The sequence below is a fragment of the Halichoerus grypus genome, chromosome 3, assembly GCF_964656455.1.
Source record: "Halichoerus grypus chromosome 3, mHalGry1.hap1.1, whole genome shotgun sequence".
In the NCBI taxonomy this organism is placed as follows: Eukaryota; Metazoa; Chordata; class Mammalia; order Carnivora; family Phocidae; genus Halichoerus; species Halichoerus grypus.
This window is the reverse complement of record NC_135714.1, coordinates 88,202,322-88,218,561: the sequence shown is the minus strand read 5'-3', so window position 1 is coordinate 88,218,561 and position 16,240 is coordinate 88,202,322. Positions and strand designations below refer to the sequence as shown.

The window sequence follows — 16,240 nt, the reverse complement described above, 5'->3', positions numbered from 1 at the left end:
ATTTGTAGGTTTTACTAACGTGGTCGTGATACAGCAAAGGCTATTACTGAGAAAGTGTATTATAAATTATATATTTCAGTTTTATACTTTATGGAAGGGATCGATTTTGATTATTTAAGCTCCTAATTTAAAATTTTTGAAGATCATTTTCAGTGTTCCATGTGAGCCTGGCATTAGAAAAGCCAAGTAGGACAGCCTTAATATTAGGTAGAATTGTCCCTTTTAAAAAGGGTGAGGGTGAAGCCATTAATACATAATTTAATGTGTGACCATTGCTGTAGATGGTCCTATGGGGCCCCCTGTCTGAGGTCATACATCCCATATAATGGAACACCAGGACTTTTGGAACACATTTGTTTCCTGTAATGTGCTCTGCAGAAAGTCTCTACTGGTCAGGATTTGAAGCTTAAACCCTGGCTACCACTATGACCCAGGAAGGAAGAGTCATGGTGCTTGCTACTTAGGAGCAGCGGCTCCCTGGACCCTCCTGAGCTCCTGTTTGCTTCCTTTAATAACTACCATATGCCTATTGTCAAGACCTGTCTTAAATGTTTTCTGTGATATTTTCTAATCCTTGCAATAATTTAGGGTCATGAGTAGTAGTATTGCATTTTAATGCAGTATGGGGGAAATTGAGGGGTTAGACAGGTTAAGTAATTAGTCCACGGCCATATAGTGGCTAAATTGCAGTTATACCCGGGTCTCCCTGACTTTCAATATCTATGCAGTTTGCCTTCTCTGCAGCAGGCTAGCACAGTCTTCCCAGCGCCTTCTTAAGTAGACTGCTGTAATTCAAGAGTTTTCTCCCCTGAGCTGTGCTTCTGTTCTCTGGGCAATAATTAGCATCTTTCTGGATAGATTTGACCCATGCAAGGGCTATGCTGTGCTGTGAATTTGTACAGATTTAACATTGCCTATTGAATGTCTTTGAGGGAAGTTTCTGTTTCTGAATCTTAGGTAAAGGATAAAACTTTAAAAAGAGATAAACACAGGCGCCTGGGTGGCTCAGTCGTTAAGCGTCTGCCTTTGGCTCAGGTCCTGATCTCAGGGTCCTGGGATGGAGCCCCGCATCGGGCTCCCTGCTCAGTGGGAAGCCTGCTTCTCCCTCTCCCATTCCCCCTGCTTGTGTTCCCTCTCTCGCTGTGTCTCTCTCTCTGTCAAATAAATAAAATCTAAAAAAAAAAAAAAGAGAGAGAGAGAGATAAACACATATTCTGTCCCTCTCTCCTTTTCTCCATGTGGGGAGATGAGAAGAAAGTAGTTTTGAAGAAAGCCAGCATAATATGAATTTACCTTTAAAGATGTTCTGCACAATTTTTAAAGGAAATTGTTTTGCATAACTTGATTGTGGGATCCCCTGGAATGAAGGGAAAACCCAGCTTTGTCACATACAATTTTTATAACAATAAATATAAGCCTATTAATTACTAAGGCAAACAGAAGTTAATCAAGTGATAGCGCTTTAGCTAAAGAGATTATTCTTAAAGTAACAGCATAGGAATGGCGTTTAAACAAGATACATGCCTTGGATCTTAGCAGTTGGTGTCAGATCGCTATCCCTATCCTCATCATATTAAATAGTATATCTCAGGTATTTAATATTACAATGCTCTATTCTGTGGCATCATAGATTTTATAACTTTAGTTCTTAGCACGTTTATTTTTTATAACTTTTATAACGGAAGTTTTCATAAGTCAGCAGTGCATATATTTTCTTAGGTGAGATCAGCCAGATATTTGTATTGTTAGAGCTTTTAAATTTAATGCTTAATATCCCCAGTATTATATATAATTTTAATGAAGAATATTTTTATTTTTACCACACCTGAATGAGTTTTTTGTGTAAGTTGACATCAGTACATTGAAACTACTTAGGTCTTTTTGTCTACCATGAAATGTTAGTTCATACCTAGAATTTAATACAGGTTATTTCTCAAAGACGCTAGCAGTGTGACCTCAGGCCACAGTCATGTATGCTGGTCATGGCGCAAAGTGGCAGAGATGTGCTGAGATGCTAAGGTGGTGCTTTTAGGAGCCAAGGGCCATGTGGTGAGGGGCTCAGGGACACAGCCTGCTACAGGGGCTGGGAGGAGTTGGGTTCTGGCGGTGAGGTCTGCCTGAGGGGGAGGGGTGGGGACCGACCAGACCGGAGGGGATGAGAGGTGAGTGGGGCTGAGAAGGTTCCCGGAAGAGCTGGCTCTTGAGATGAGTGTTGAAAGGCAAATGGGAGCTCGGAGGAGAAAGTGAGGAGAAGTTCCTGACACATGAAACCACCTCATAGCGTCTTCTGAAAACCACAGTAATGCCATTTGAAAGGAAGATAGGGGAAACCCAGGAGAAGCATGCTCTCCCTCTGTCTGTTCCCCTCCTCCCAGACTGCTTTTAATAATAGTGTTAAAGACGACTCCATGATTTTTGATATGCCATTTCCCAGGGTCACGAATATCTGCTGTTTGAGAGGTTGGTTTGAGTCAACCTTCCAAAGCTTTAAAGCTTCAGCGGTCTGGTCACGTGACATGTAGAAAAACTATCCTGAGGTGCATAAAAATATAGACTTTTATATATTCACACAGTATGTTCAATGTAACCTTATAGTTTTATGTTTTGTTCTTGGTTAATGTGATTATTACAGCGACATAAGTTGGAACTATTGGATGTGATATGTGTTCTGTTATAGTTATTTGAAAATACCGTCCTAATCCAGGTTGGCCATTTACTATACATATAAATTGAATATGTACTGTGTCTATGCCCTATTATAATTATTTTTTAGGGGAAATTATGAAGAAAAACAGAAAATTGGAGCACTATAAATGAGACTTAAAATTGTAAATCTGTGCTGAAGGTGATTTCGAGATGTATTTAAGATTGCATGAGTATTCATGTTATTGTGTCTGTTTTAGGAAACAAGGTCCAAATTTGCCAGATATGTCTTTGAAATTACCTTTCATTTTCTCAGGTTCAATCTTACCTTTCTGCCGCTATCCTTGATGATGTTAGGCCTGTGCCATGGGGGCTAAGGGTCTTCACCTAATATCATGAATGTTTAATTACATGGTGGAATTGACAGGAAGGAAGATTTATCATGACCACCACCAGAAGTGGGTTCTAAGTGTGGTGGTTGCTAACAGAATGCCTCCGTAAGTGGGCTTGGCTTGAATGGGCATCTGTGGCCGCAGGCCTAGCACGTCATTACCCTGGTGTGTATGTGGGAGGCCACTTCCATTGTCAGTACTGATAGTAAAGTATGAGCGGTAGAGACAAAGGTCACAAAGAGGTAAGAACTTTCTCTCTCGTTTCGCTCTCGGTTTCTAGGTACAGATGGTAAAGAGAGCGAGAAGGAGGCACCTTCTTTGTTGCCTGCCTGCCTTTTGTACTGTTGTGTCCCATTCCTGCCTGTGTTCACAATCTAATTTGTACCGTGACTGTGTGCCGTCTTCTTCCAGGGTAAGAAGAAGAAGAGGAAGAGAGAGAAACTCCAGGAATCGACATCAGGTAGGCACCGTATGACTTCCCAGTCAGTTCTCCTGCTTATGACAAACACCTTTTAAAGTAGTCTGCATCTTCTGCACCCTGCTTTATTCTGCACCTGTAACCTGTGATTTTCTAAACTCTGCTTTCCTTCCCGAGAGTCTTTAAAAATGTTTAAAAGACCTTTCTTTTAAATGTGACTATGTGAAGGTACGTCTGAACGCTCCTTTCCCAAACCCTGTCCCCCGGAATCCTGGTTGTTAACTGTGGTGGATTTTGTCTTGTTTTTGCTTTCATTGTCTACATCCTCTCTAACACTTCTGCTGTGCTTCTGTCTGCACAGCTCCTCACAATAACAATTTCTGTTCTGATTTTATAATATGCTACCTTATGTGTGTCCTTGAGAATCTTTTCTGTGGCTTGGGTTTTCTGAAAATAGAAAACATGACAATAGGGTTTATCTTTCCTGGATGTTAATTCAAGGCATCAACCAGTGAGGTTCTATTTATTTCCCCTTTTTCTTTCATTAAAAGTAAGGCCCCACTACTTGTACTGCACAAATAAAAATGGCTGGTATAAGAACCATAAAAAGTAAAGCAAACAAGTCCACAGGATGTTGTAGCTACTACGTATTTGGAATGTACAAAAACCTCTTCAATAAAAATTTGTTAAAGACACAATTTTCTGCAGGTACAGGTCCAAGAATGACAGCTGCCTACATCTGAAACATGGTAAGAACGACTCTCTGGTCCTACTGCTGACATTAGTTATAAACAGAGGCAACTTGCTTGTGAATCTTCTTGCTCATGCTGATGCATTCAACACTGCTCCTTTAAAGAGGAAACTCCACCAAAATCAAATTAGTGCTTTAAAAAAAAATCTGATGGTTTTTATACCGGCTATGTTTTTGCAATATAGTATGCGTTTCTCTCTTCTATCCTTCCTTCCCCTTTTGCCCCTTTAATCTTTCTTCTTTCCCTTTCCCCTAACTCTTCTCAGCCATTCCTTACTGACCTGCTGAAGAAACAAAGGACAAAACCAGCAAGCCCTCTTAACTCTGCAAGCCCAGGGCTGCGCATGAGGCGCCCAGACCCATTCCAGCCCAGGACTTGGAAGTTTTTGCTCCGTAGAGACTTCTTCTCAGTGGAGATGATATGTAGATACTTAAAAGTAATATATTTCTAGTGAGAAAGAGGAACTTTATGTACTTTTTTCTATTGTTTAAAAATATGGCATGGGGACTTGATTAACTGTATTCTGCTATCAGGCTCTTGTCTTTATTGGTAACCATTGCTAGATCCCAGTCAAGCATTTATAGGTGATGTTTAGTTGTTGTTGTTGTTGTTTTACTGTAGTGACCGTATTTTTGACCAATTGGCCACCAGCCCTGGTGGGAACCTGGCTTTGTAAGTTGAGTTAGTTTTGCTGAGCCTTGAATTCACAGCTCATTGACATCTTTCCCAGTGACGACCTGTTCCCAAAGGAGCTACCTTTGATTCTGCTCCCTCTGGGGCAGCCCACATCCAGGTACCATCAGGCCTGTCCTTGTGGCCTGTGTCAGTTGAGTCTTTCCTCTCATCATAGCCATAGCCCCCACTCAGATGCTCAAACTTTCTGTCTGGATTATTGGACCAGCCTTTGGATAATTTTCCCACCTCCAGCTTCTTTTCTGCCAGTTGATCCTCCATGTTGCCCCCACAGGGATTTGCTAAAACAAAAATCAATTGTGCCATCTCCCAACTTAAAAACAGTTGGTGCTTTTTGTTGTCTGGAAAATAAAATGCAAACCGCTTAGTGTGGATCTGTCTACCTGTACCCTCTCCTGGGCAGTCCCTTCAGTCTCTCTTGCTCGCCTCCATCCTAGCCCTTATGAGTCCTGTGCTCAGTCCAAACAAGATTATTAGCAGTTCCCCACACACCATGGCCACCGCACATGCCATCTCTGTGCTTGCAAAGCCCATTTCCTCCGCCGAGGAAGGAAGGAATAGGTCTGCGGTGTTTCTCAGGAGAGAGCAGTAGCCTGCAGGTCATTTGGTTCTTGGCTAGAACCAGATGACCCCCGCTTAATCTTTTAGAACTTCATTTTGGTGCTGAAATTTCAGTGGACTTTCCCAGAGAAGCCTGTAGACATTTTGGTACCAGATAGGAATTTTCAATCAGCCATTTGCCTGTGCAGTGTACTTGAGTTTTTCACTCTTGCTTTCCTGAACTGTGAAACGGGAGTGACACCCACCACCGACGGTTGTTCATGTATGTTATATGCCTTCCTTCTTCCCCCCATCCCTCACTGAGACCTAACCCAGTTGCCCTCTCCTCTGTGAAACTTTCCTGATCTTTACTGAGATTCCCTGGGTTCTTCAAAATGCCATCGTTACAGTTTTATGATATCAAAACTCTTCTAAACTGAGTGGCAGCCTTCTCTGTGACTGAAAAGAGGACCCTCCCTTCATATAGATGACCAGACAGGATAGCTGGACACCAGTATCACAGATGGTATCCATGTTTAATTCAATTTACTGGCTGTTAATGGAGGACCTCTTCTGAGCTGGCCTCCTGGCTGAGTCACTGGGAGCACAGAGGGGACAGTCACAGGCCCTGCATCGTAGTGGAGGTAATTCTAGTAGGAAGTACGTACACAAGCTTTTGTACTTGATTTTTGCATTCTTTTTTTTTTTTTTTCCAAGAATGTTGTCCTTTTAATTACTGAACACTTAGGTATGGACAGCAGCCGTTCCATGCTCTGCCTCTCAGTGGAAAACTCTCACAAGTGCAGGGTGCTGAGGACCAACATTCACTGATTTACTCTGTCTTCTGTTTACTCCAAAATCTTTAACGCTATTTGTGTTAAAAATCAGCAGAAACCTAAAAATCATGCAGAAATAGGTTTCTATACTTCAGAGTTTGGTATTTGGTTCTGTGTCCTTAATGATCAACATTATATAGTATTTTAGACTAGATTAGGTGAAGTCTATTTTTGTCCTATAATTTATCTCAGACATCTTTTTTTTATGTCACAGTTGTCATTGTGCTTTCTTGTCACTTACGAATTTTTTTCTAAAAGTTAAGGTGTTCCTTCTACCCTCTCCCAGAAAGACAAAAGTGCCTGGCCCTGTGCACCCTGCCTCCCCCCCCAATCTCAACAGCTGCTCCAGTTGGTTGGCGTCCTTCACTTTATCAGAGTCTGCAGTGTTTCTCTTGCTGTCGTTGCTGGGCTGATCCTGCAGCCTTTGAAGTCACTGGCCTCCTTTCAGAGAGCAGCCATTTGATAAGAACTGCAGAGAGGAGCTCCTGATTTGCATTCATAAAAATTTCAGTAAATTCGGAATGATACTGTTCCTGCTATCTCCCCTCCCCTTTGTCTTGGGAATTCAGAAACTTCTGTACATACGGTAGTTGACTTGTTTAGTCAATGTCCAGCACTTATCGAGCACCTAACAGATGCCAGACAGCGTCGTAAGACCTGGAAATAGAGTGCTGAGTGAGGCAAAGAAAGTCCCTGCTGTTGTGTTTACATGGCTGAGGGCGGTTATTACATAAACAGGGCAGAATGAGTGCCGTCATAAAAATAAAACAGGGACTGACTTGGGGGTCTGCTTTAGGTGGGGTGGTCAGGAAAGGCCCTTGTGAGAAGGTGATACTTGGTAATGGCCGGTTATCCCTGAAAAATGGAGAGTATTCTGTGTATGGTTCTGGAACAGAGCAGTGGCAGAGAAACGAAAGACGTGGGGGGAAAACGTCTTTCATTTCTCTGCTGCTGCTCTGTTCCAGAACCATACACAGCTATAAAGGAAAGGGACGCATTGTTAAAATAGAATAAGAAGTATCTAAATCAGAGTGAGATCAAGGAAGGCTTCCTGGAGTAAGTAACACTTGAGCTGTCTAGTTATGTGGGGAATTCTTGGGTTGATAGAACAGTGATTGAGTTGCTGGGAGTTTCCAGTGTTTCAGTACAAGTTTATTTGGAATATGTAACCTCTCAAGAGTTTGTCAGAAGTCCGAGATCATCATCAAATACTGAACTTCCCTTTCTTCCTGACTTAATCAAGATTCATAAGGTGTTAAAGAAGCAAAGAATTAGAATTTTTGAAAAGCTGAAGAGAATTTTCACTCCCAAGCAGTGGCAGAGAAACGAAAGACAGTGTTTTGTGCTGTGGAAAGCGCTTAGACTGGAAACAGGGCCACCCAGGCTCTCAGATGCGCTCCCCCCCCCCGCCCTCCCCAGCCACGCATGGCCTGGGGTGGGTCCTGTGAAGCCTGTGGACCTGGGGGTCCTCGCGCCAGTGAGAGCGCTGGGGTCCTCTCGGCCCAGCTTCGGGTCTGCTTAGCTCTTCCGTGGTCTGCACTGCCTCCCAGTGTTGTCGAAGAGATTCGGGTGTCTTGTATTTACTGATCTGTAGTCCTTGTTCTGTGAGTGGCTCTGTAGAACTACCAAAGCACCGGTATGATCTGGAAAATGACACGTAGGCAGCATGGCCGTTTTTCAATTCTGTCTAGATCACCTCCTGCCTCCCCTTCTCCCCCCAGCACGGGCGCCTCAGAAGCATTGCCTCTAGTTTGGGGATTGGATTCTCCACTGATGTGAACATATGGTTTCTTGTTTCCCAGACTACAGCCACACTAGTGCTGGCTTTACCTTAGAAACAAGCCAACCCCAGATAAAATGTTCGATTAGAGCCAATCCTGCCGACAACGGGGACTGGTTTCAGTTCTGGAGGGAAGCTGCTGAGTATTAGCTGAATCCCTCCCGATCTCCTCCTCCTCCATGAGGTAGAGCTAATGGAACCTCATGCCCAGGAGGGGAGGATACCGTGACTCCAACACGAAGAGATTTGTGAGAGGGTTTATTTCTCTGTGTACACAATGAAACGTAACACTATCTTGGTGTCCTAAAAGAAAAGTCCTGTTACATTAGCTCTTTGAGCTCAGATGGCCACGCATGTGGCACAAACGCTAGAGAATTCTCATTCCTCTGAACTGGTGTAGTGGTAGTGGAAGTACCACTAGTCACCGTAAGGAAAATACGCCCACTTAATAAGGAAAGGCTGTCCTCAGTGAACAAGAAGCCCTCTAAAAACTTGTATTTCTGCTCCTTAAAAGATACATGTGTCATCTAATGCTCTCATGTTTTTGGTAGGAAATAACATTGCAGGTGCCTCATGCAGCCCAACGTAGAAGCCAGCCTGTTAACAGTTCCTCATACACCCAACGGTGTTCCCGTCTCTCCATGTTTCTATTTCCGTGCTTTATAAACATACCCACTCAGGTGAAATCCGGTTGAAACAAATGAGCATTAACCTAGTCTCAGCACTCTGCAACAACTTTTGGATAATCAGAAATGGGCTCCATAAAAGACATGGTTAGAGGTTAGAGATTCCCAAGCTGGGCAGTCTTTTAAGAAAGCCAAATTCATCCTTAGCTTTTAGGACTAACTTGTCACTTGTCGGAATGCTGGAAGCCCAGGGCCCTGGGGAATGAGCCTGCACACGTTCTCTGTGTCCCCCTGGAAGGCCACTGTTGTAAATGCCAATCATTTCTTTATCCGTTTTTCAAACATCTGTGAGGACTACTTGCAGGTCAGGAACTGAACTGCACTAGGTAGTGAGGGTACTTGCTAAATGGACTCTGTCCATGGACTCTTCCTGGAGGAGCTTTCAATTTAAGAAGACATAAAAATAGGTAATTATAAAATAATGCATCCCTTTCCTTTATAGCATAAAATGTATTATGTTAAAATAGAATAAGTATCTAAATCAGAGTGAGATCAGGGAAGGCTTCCTGGAGTAAGTAACACTTGAGCTGTCTAGTCATGTGGGGAATTCTTGGGCTTGATAGAACAGTGATTGAGTTGCTGGGAGTTTCCAGTGTTTCAGTACAAGTTTATTTGGAATATGTAACTTCCCAAGAGTTTGTCAGAAGTCCGAGATCATCATCAAATACTGAACTTCCCTTTCTTCCTGACTTAATCAAGATTCATAAGGTGTTAAAGAAGCAAAGAATTAGAATTTTTGAAAAGCTGAAGAGAATTTTCACTCCCAAGTTTACTAACTTAAAAACATAACTGGCTTATTAATATTTACTTTAACAAAACAAATACAAAAATCCCATCTTAAAATTACATAGACTGAAAAGATATTTTTATGCTATCTCAACATATTTCTTTTGATTATATAACATCAATGAGCTAGTTTAAAAGAAAGAATGAGCTATCTAAAATACAAACTTTGGTTATACACACAGGCACCCACATACAAACATACTTGCAAAAACATAGGTTTTTGACTTTGGTGTAAACTCTACCTTGTCTACTTGATAAACTGAGAAAAATGTGTTTTTTACTTCAGCCTTTATTTCCCTGGGGCCAAGAGGTGTGTGGGAGAGGTAATTTCTAGTGCAGTATAGAATGCAGTAGTTAATTGTGCAGTGCGTGGATTTACATCTTCTAAAAAACTATGTCTAACTTTCCATTAGAGGGTGATGTTGGGGAGTCTGATGAGCTATTAAGTAAGGGCTGGGGGCCTGGGGCCCCTGAGGCTTATGCAGCCTCCCTACAGAGCTTCAGAGTGGGGCTGGAGCCACCTTCAGGGCTGGCCATGGGACTGAGACCTGAAGAAAGTCTTCCAGAACCCGTGCCCTCTTGGAGTCAGGGAGCAGTCTGTGTTCAGTGGTCACACTGAGAAAAACATTTCATACAGTTTTTGATGCTCACCCTGGTGAGTGTGCCACTTCTGCCTCATCTTTGCTCTGAATTCTGTGCCCCCAAGAGCAGATGTAGTCATTAGGCATCAATAAGCCTCAGGTATTTGCTTCTGGTTGACCCGTCAGTTAGAAAGCAAAGCCAGGCTCTTACAAAATAATAAGGTCAGAAACAGGAATCTTAGCCTTGTCCAAAATCTCAAAGTAAAAATTAAGGCTTTGAAAATGGGAAAGTGAAAAAAATGACATCCTGCTTTCCATTTTTCATCTTTTTTGCCAAGCAGCCACTGGTGTGACATTTGTCTTGTCAGGGTCGGCAGGTTGCTCTCCTAGGAGATGGGGATCTTGGTGGCCTGGAGAGGCTCCCACTCGGCACCTTCTCTGTCTGAGGCAGTGGCCTTCTCGTGACTTCCTTCCTTGTATGTTTGTCCACAGATTCCTGCTAAACTTGTCACAGATCTGTAGAAACCTTGTAGAGGATTCACAAGGCAGTGACACTTGGTTACAATGTCTCTTACCAGGAACTCCATAGTAAGAACATTCAGGAAGGAAAATCCAGACATCTGGCAGGAAGGGCAGGCTTGGGCACATTGTCCTGAAGAGAGAGATGGCTGCATAATGACACTGTGTGGCTAGACTAAGTGGTGTGTGGAATGCAGGTTTTCAAATTCTGACCATTCTCCGGGACACTTTACGCTAACTCTTGTGACAGGGGCCTTTGATGGCAAGAAGGACAGCCCATGTTGGAGTAAGGAGAATGGGGAAGTCCATTTTAAAGATGCAGGAGCATCTTGTGGGAGCCAAAGACAACAGTGCACGTGGCTCAAGGAGAGGACTGGAAGATGGCCTGTTCTTACATCTGTCCCGCAAGATTGCTTCCTCCTCCCTTCTGTAGATTGACTTTCTCAGTTCTTTGATCCACATGTCCAGAACTCCCAAGCTTACACATTTTTAGTGTCAGTGTCCCAAAGAGATGATTCAAATTCCAGGGAAGGGACTCCGGACAGCCCAGCATGGGTCACACTTTGGCCTTAGCCCATAATCAGCTGTGGCCACAGGGGATGGTCACACTGTACAGAATCCCATCGGGGCACATCGCTCTCACTGTGGGTGTGTGGGAGTTGGGACAGTCAAGAGCGGAGCTAGGAAGCAACCCAACAGGTGTCTGCTTCCGCTCACCAGGAAGCGGCTGGCTGGAGTCTGTTAGGTCACACGGGGTGAGTGTCTCTAGCCAGCTGTGCCTTAGCGAAGACACAGGCGAAAGCTTTTAAAATCTCTCCTGTGCTGCAGTGTCCCTTCTGTCAATTCCTTTCCCCTCTTTAATGGTCAGAAGAGCTAGAATTGTGTTTAAGTCGCCTTGGGAAACTGAAACAGGGAACCGGACCCTTGGCTACCAAGGTTGATCACGTGCCATTAACAAATAATAGGAGACGGAGAGGCTCATTTAAACCCTCTTGAGACATGTAATATTTAGTATTGTTCATGAAAGAGCATAAAATTGAATTAAGATCAATGCACTTAAGAACAGTTTATAGAATAAGAAAATTATTTTGGACAAATTTGGTTTAAAAAGGATGTTTTTCTCAATGAGCCATCTGGAACTGTTGAGGAAATGAGCCCTTCTGGATAATGGTTTCCCAGAGAACTCTAGGTTTACTTCTTTAAGTTTGAAAACAAGTAATTTGTTTAACTCTTGAGTGCAACCTCTATCTCTTTCAACAGAGTACATGGGAATTAAGTATTTCTTAATACTTCATGCTGTTATCCTACAGAGCATATAGTATATGCTAACAAGGAATGGGTGCTGTCTGCCACTATGCGAAATGACCGCAAGTAATGGGGGATTTTAAGAAATCTGCTCTTAATAATTTTTGTGCCTTCCTTAGTTGTCAGGGACTCTGACCCTCCCCTAAAGTAATATGTTTCTCTGGTCTGTTGTGTAGATTCAGGAAGCTTATTTGAATAATTTGTGAGTTAAAAGTAAATGGGCTCTGAGCTGGTATATGGAGGGTGCCCTTGTAAGGAAGGGTAAAATGTGCTGGTTTTGTGCATGAATTTGATAGCACTGTGATAGCCTGAGGCAGCTGTCTTCTTTAGAACTGAGGCTGCCAGCTAACAGATCCAGATGAGTGAGGTGATCCTGCTTAAAATCATCCGTAAGCTTTGTTCTTTTTGGCAGAATGAGTGGAAAATGAGAGCATTTCAGTGGGACAGTACTGCACACTTCTGTGCTTAAGTTTTAATTCATACTAACCTGAAACTTTCTAAAATTTTAGGCATGTTCTTCAAGAATATAACAAATTTTTGCTGCCCTTTTGGGATTACTTTTCTCAATTATTGTGTTGCTGGAGATACTGTTTCATAAGAGATATTTTATATTTCATAAGAGATTTTGCAGAATTCTCTACTGGTCTTAATTTTCTACCAGAAGTTCTATAAATAGTATGAATCTTGCTGACCACCTCAAACACGTTGAGGTTGGAGCAGTAGAGATAGAATGGACATTTCTGGACCACATGCTGTGTCCGGCGTGCTCCGAGAGATGCCTCTGCTTGGGGTACCTCATGCCGCTCTTGGGGCAGCCCTGGGCAGGGGAGACCTCTGGCCTCTAGGACAGAGGAGAAAACGCTGGGAACTTGTCCAGGGCCACGTGGCTGCTATGCGGCGGGGTCGAGTTCGAGCCTGGGTCTGTCTGTACCTCCCAGTCTCCATCTGCTGCGGGAACGAAATTTCATGATGCCCTGCAGGTGCCAGACACTTGCCCACTCACCACGCACATGATCTTTTTTCCCGTCAACACACTTTATGAAAGGTGGGAACTTACTATTTCCGTTTTGCAGATAAGGAAACTGGGGTTTGGTAGATTCAAGTAACTTGCCCAGGAGGACCTGGTAGTATGCTGGAGCCCGTGTTCAGAGCAGCCCAGGGCTGTCCTCGGAGCTCTGCTCTGAGCCCACAACGCACCGTGCCTCCCTGCGCCCCCTGTGCTGAGACACCTAGACACGCGCACGCAGGTGTTTAACGGGGGAAAGTCTGGCTTTGAAAAGAAGAAAAACAAGGATGTGCCGATCCTGTTGCTTCAGGTCTAGAAGGTGAAGTTAGCATCTTTGGTGTGGGAAAACGCACAGAGAAATGTGAATTAGATAAAGAATTTGGAGATGGGTGGATAAGGTGGGTCTACATAGTTACTGTCTTCCTCAAGCACTTCAATTTATAGAACTAAAATGAAGTTTTGAGGCTCTCTTACTCCACCCTTTCTTCGAGAATATTTCTGTATTGTTTCCAGAAGTAGCAAGGCTCCGGTGGACCTGCCCTGGGAGGCGTAGCCCACTGATGTAATCTATGTGCCCACAGAGGAGGCACAAAGGGAAACCGATCACAGCAGCTAGAGACCGGAAATCCCCCTGGAGCAAGTCAGTAACGGTTCCGGGTCTGCCTCAGCGTCCCCTCAACATTGCAAAGTCTGCTTTCACGGAGAACTCCCTTTGAATAACCCGGGGGAGGCAACCGCATGGATTCATGCCTCCGTCTGTAGAACCCGGATCCAAGCACGGGGCCAAAGACCCATCCCTCGCACTGATCCCTTCCTCCAACCCCTTCCTCCGGGTTCCGGGAACTGGCCTGCTTCGGAGCTTGTGGCCAGCAGACTGACTGGTCTCCAGCGCTGGGACTCGGGCCGACCTCAGCTGCAGAAAGGGGGCTCAGTGCCAGCCTTCCCCACCATGCATGATCGTTCCCCTTTCCAAAACCCGGGCATGCTCACTTACAAGCAGTTGGCTTTTGTGGGTTATACTTTCCATCTTAGAGGAGATTTAAATTTCAGAGTTAACTTCTTATGCCTTTTGTTCTCTTTAGTATCCTGCCTTCTAGCAGAGCGTCTTGGGGTGGGCAGTGGTCTTGGTGCAGACCACCTCCGCAGTGCTGTGGACTGGGGATGGACGGATGGTTGGAAGGTAGGCAGGAGAGAAGAAAGTGAATGACAATTTAGCTCCAGGATACGGTGCAGAAGACACATGGTTAGCGCTCAAAAGCGAATCCTGCCACCCACAGGTTGGGTGACCTTAGGCCCGTTGTTTAACCTCACACCACCCCCGATTTCCTTATGTGTAAACAGGCAGGAATTCGGGGAGCTGTTGTAATGATGGGACGCTGTGCGCACAGGGTGCGTGTCCCAGTGCCTGGCGCGGCCGTGCTCAGCAGCCGTTGTTTTTCTTCCTTCTCCCTCGCCGGCTTGCAGACAAGGTCACCTCCAGGTCACGGGGAAAGTCATGAGGCTGTGACCCCCGTGGAGGCAGGAGGCACCGATACTCTCTAGAGGCCTCCTCGGGCCGATCATTTAACGACCACAGGCCTCCGTGTCCTCTGCTATGCCAGGGCCAGTCGAGCTCGGTCGTGCTGGCGCCCCCCACTCTAGCCGTCTGCGCCTCTCCTTCGTAGACACGACCTTGTGCAACAGGAGAGGTCACGCCTTACAGTACCAGGCCTCGGTCGGTTTGCCCCTGGGCCAGGCAGCTGGCAGGAGGTGTGCGGCATGCTGCTCGAAGGCAGTTTTGGCAATTAAAATCTGCCTCGGTTGACTTCTTGCAAAACTTATCTCTGATATTCTCTCCTCAAATTTCACGTAATAACTAAAAACATTTTAAAGTTCTTGCTCATTACTAGTAACATTTGGGAGAGGGAGGAAAGAAGGATCCATAATTCCAGCCCATCTTTTTGGGGTCCTCAGCATTTCTGAACAAGGAAATGATATCACCTGATCCAGGGAGGGGATGAGGGGAGGAAGGGGTCTTCCCCTGTTGTTCCTGCCCGCCAGCTCCGCTGCCCCCAGCTTGGCCCGGACAGCTTGAGCGGACCCTGCTCTCCTCCACCTCAGCCTTCCCAAAGGGCTTGTTTCCTTGGCTCCTCCTGCGGGGGGACAGTCTGAGGCAGGGGGGCTGGGCTCTGGACCCCGAGGACGGGGCTGGTGAAGCACTCAGTTTCCAATAGCATCTTACCTTGGAGCTTACAGAGAAGGAATCTCCCTCCTGCCCTTCCTGCACTACTTTTGCCTCAAGGCCTAGACCTTCCTAATGCTTCGGAGTGTTTATCTCCCAGAAACAGATCCACTCGTGAAGTCTTCCTCAGCTTTCCCTCGACTACTTGGGCTCTTCATACGTGACTCGGCCCATTTGAGTTCCAGGGTCCATTTGGTTGGCGGCATATTTTTGTCAAGATTGGAATTTGACCCAAGAGAACTTCACAGGTTTCAGCTGGCTGGTGGGGGCAGATGGCAGAGGGGGGTGTCTTATGCCACCTCCAAACCCACTGTACCACTGGCCCATGCAGTGACCCCGGGCAGAGGGGCCCAAGCACTAACATCTGTGAGCTGGGCCTTGCTGCGCTGCCTTTGAAGCGGGAGCAGTAATTGTGGGCTTTGATTGCACCGACTTCACTGGTGGGTCGGGCTGCGCTGGGGCTCGCCTGGCCCGGCCCAGCCACAGCCCCCCAGTGAAGCCTTAGATGTGGGAAGGCTCCAGGCTCCGGAGCCTCATGCCTGTGGTTTCTTGAAAAGAATCTTGATTTGACCTGTTTTATATCTATAAAGCAACTCTGTAAGGCTCCCATTTCTCCCATTTGGAGGTAAGACTTGGTCTGCCCTGATGGTCCTGTATTGTAAAGAAGCAACCACGTCTGGTCTGTCTTGCTTGATAGCAAGACAAATTCTTGGCCAATTTATTTTAAAGACTAGTTATGCCATTAGGAGGATTTGTAAAGAGGACACTGAAATAATGCAATAACAGTGGGAAGATGGGAGGCTGTAAAAAGAAATGGCTTTATTAGGAGATGTTAAGATTCTTTCCAGGGAAGCACATGGTATCCATGTAGTAAATGGCCACTCTGGACAGCCCAGTTTGTTCTAGTAGTCTTGTGACTGTGCTCAGCTCAAGAAAGGGGGAGGGGAAGGCCAGGATGGCCTGGGGAGCCGGAAGTGCGCGGTGCTGCCCCAGAAGGCGCTGCCTTGCTAGAATGTGGGGGCCACGGTCCTCAGCTCACGACTGGAAGGTCAGCCCGCAGCTGGGGCAGCCTGCATCCCAGC

The 16,240-nt window shown here is 45.2% G+C and overlaps 1 protein-coding gene across 6 annotated transcripts in view; it reads left to right on the top strand.

Moving 5' to 3' along the window:
- LEF1 (lymphoid enhancer binding factor 1) overlaps positions 1 to 16,240 on the top strand; it is a 118,769-nt gene that overhangs the window by 100,506 nt on the left and 2,023 nt on the right. For 3 of the 6 annotated variants that reach the window (XM_078069060.1, XM_078069058.1, XM_078069062.1), the window contains 2 exons: positions 3,447 to 3,495; positions 4,162 to 4,202. In XM_078069060.1, coding sequence (XP_077925186.1) covers positions 3,447 to 3,495; positions 4,162 to 4,196 — 84 coding nt within the window. In that variant the 3' untranslated portion in view covers positions 4,197 to 4,202. The remainder of the gene's footprint in view (positions 1 to 3,446; positions 3,496 to 4,161; positions 4,203 to 16,240) is intronic. The other 3 variants (XM_078069059.1, XM_078069057.1, XM_078069061.1) reach the window with 1 other exon arrangement.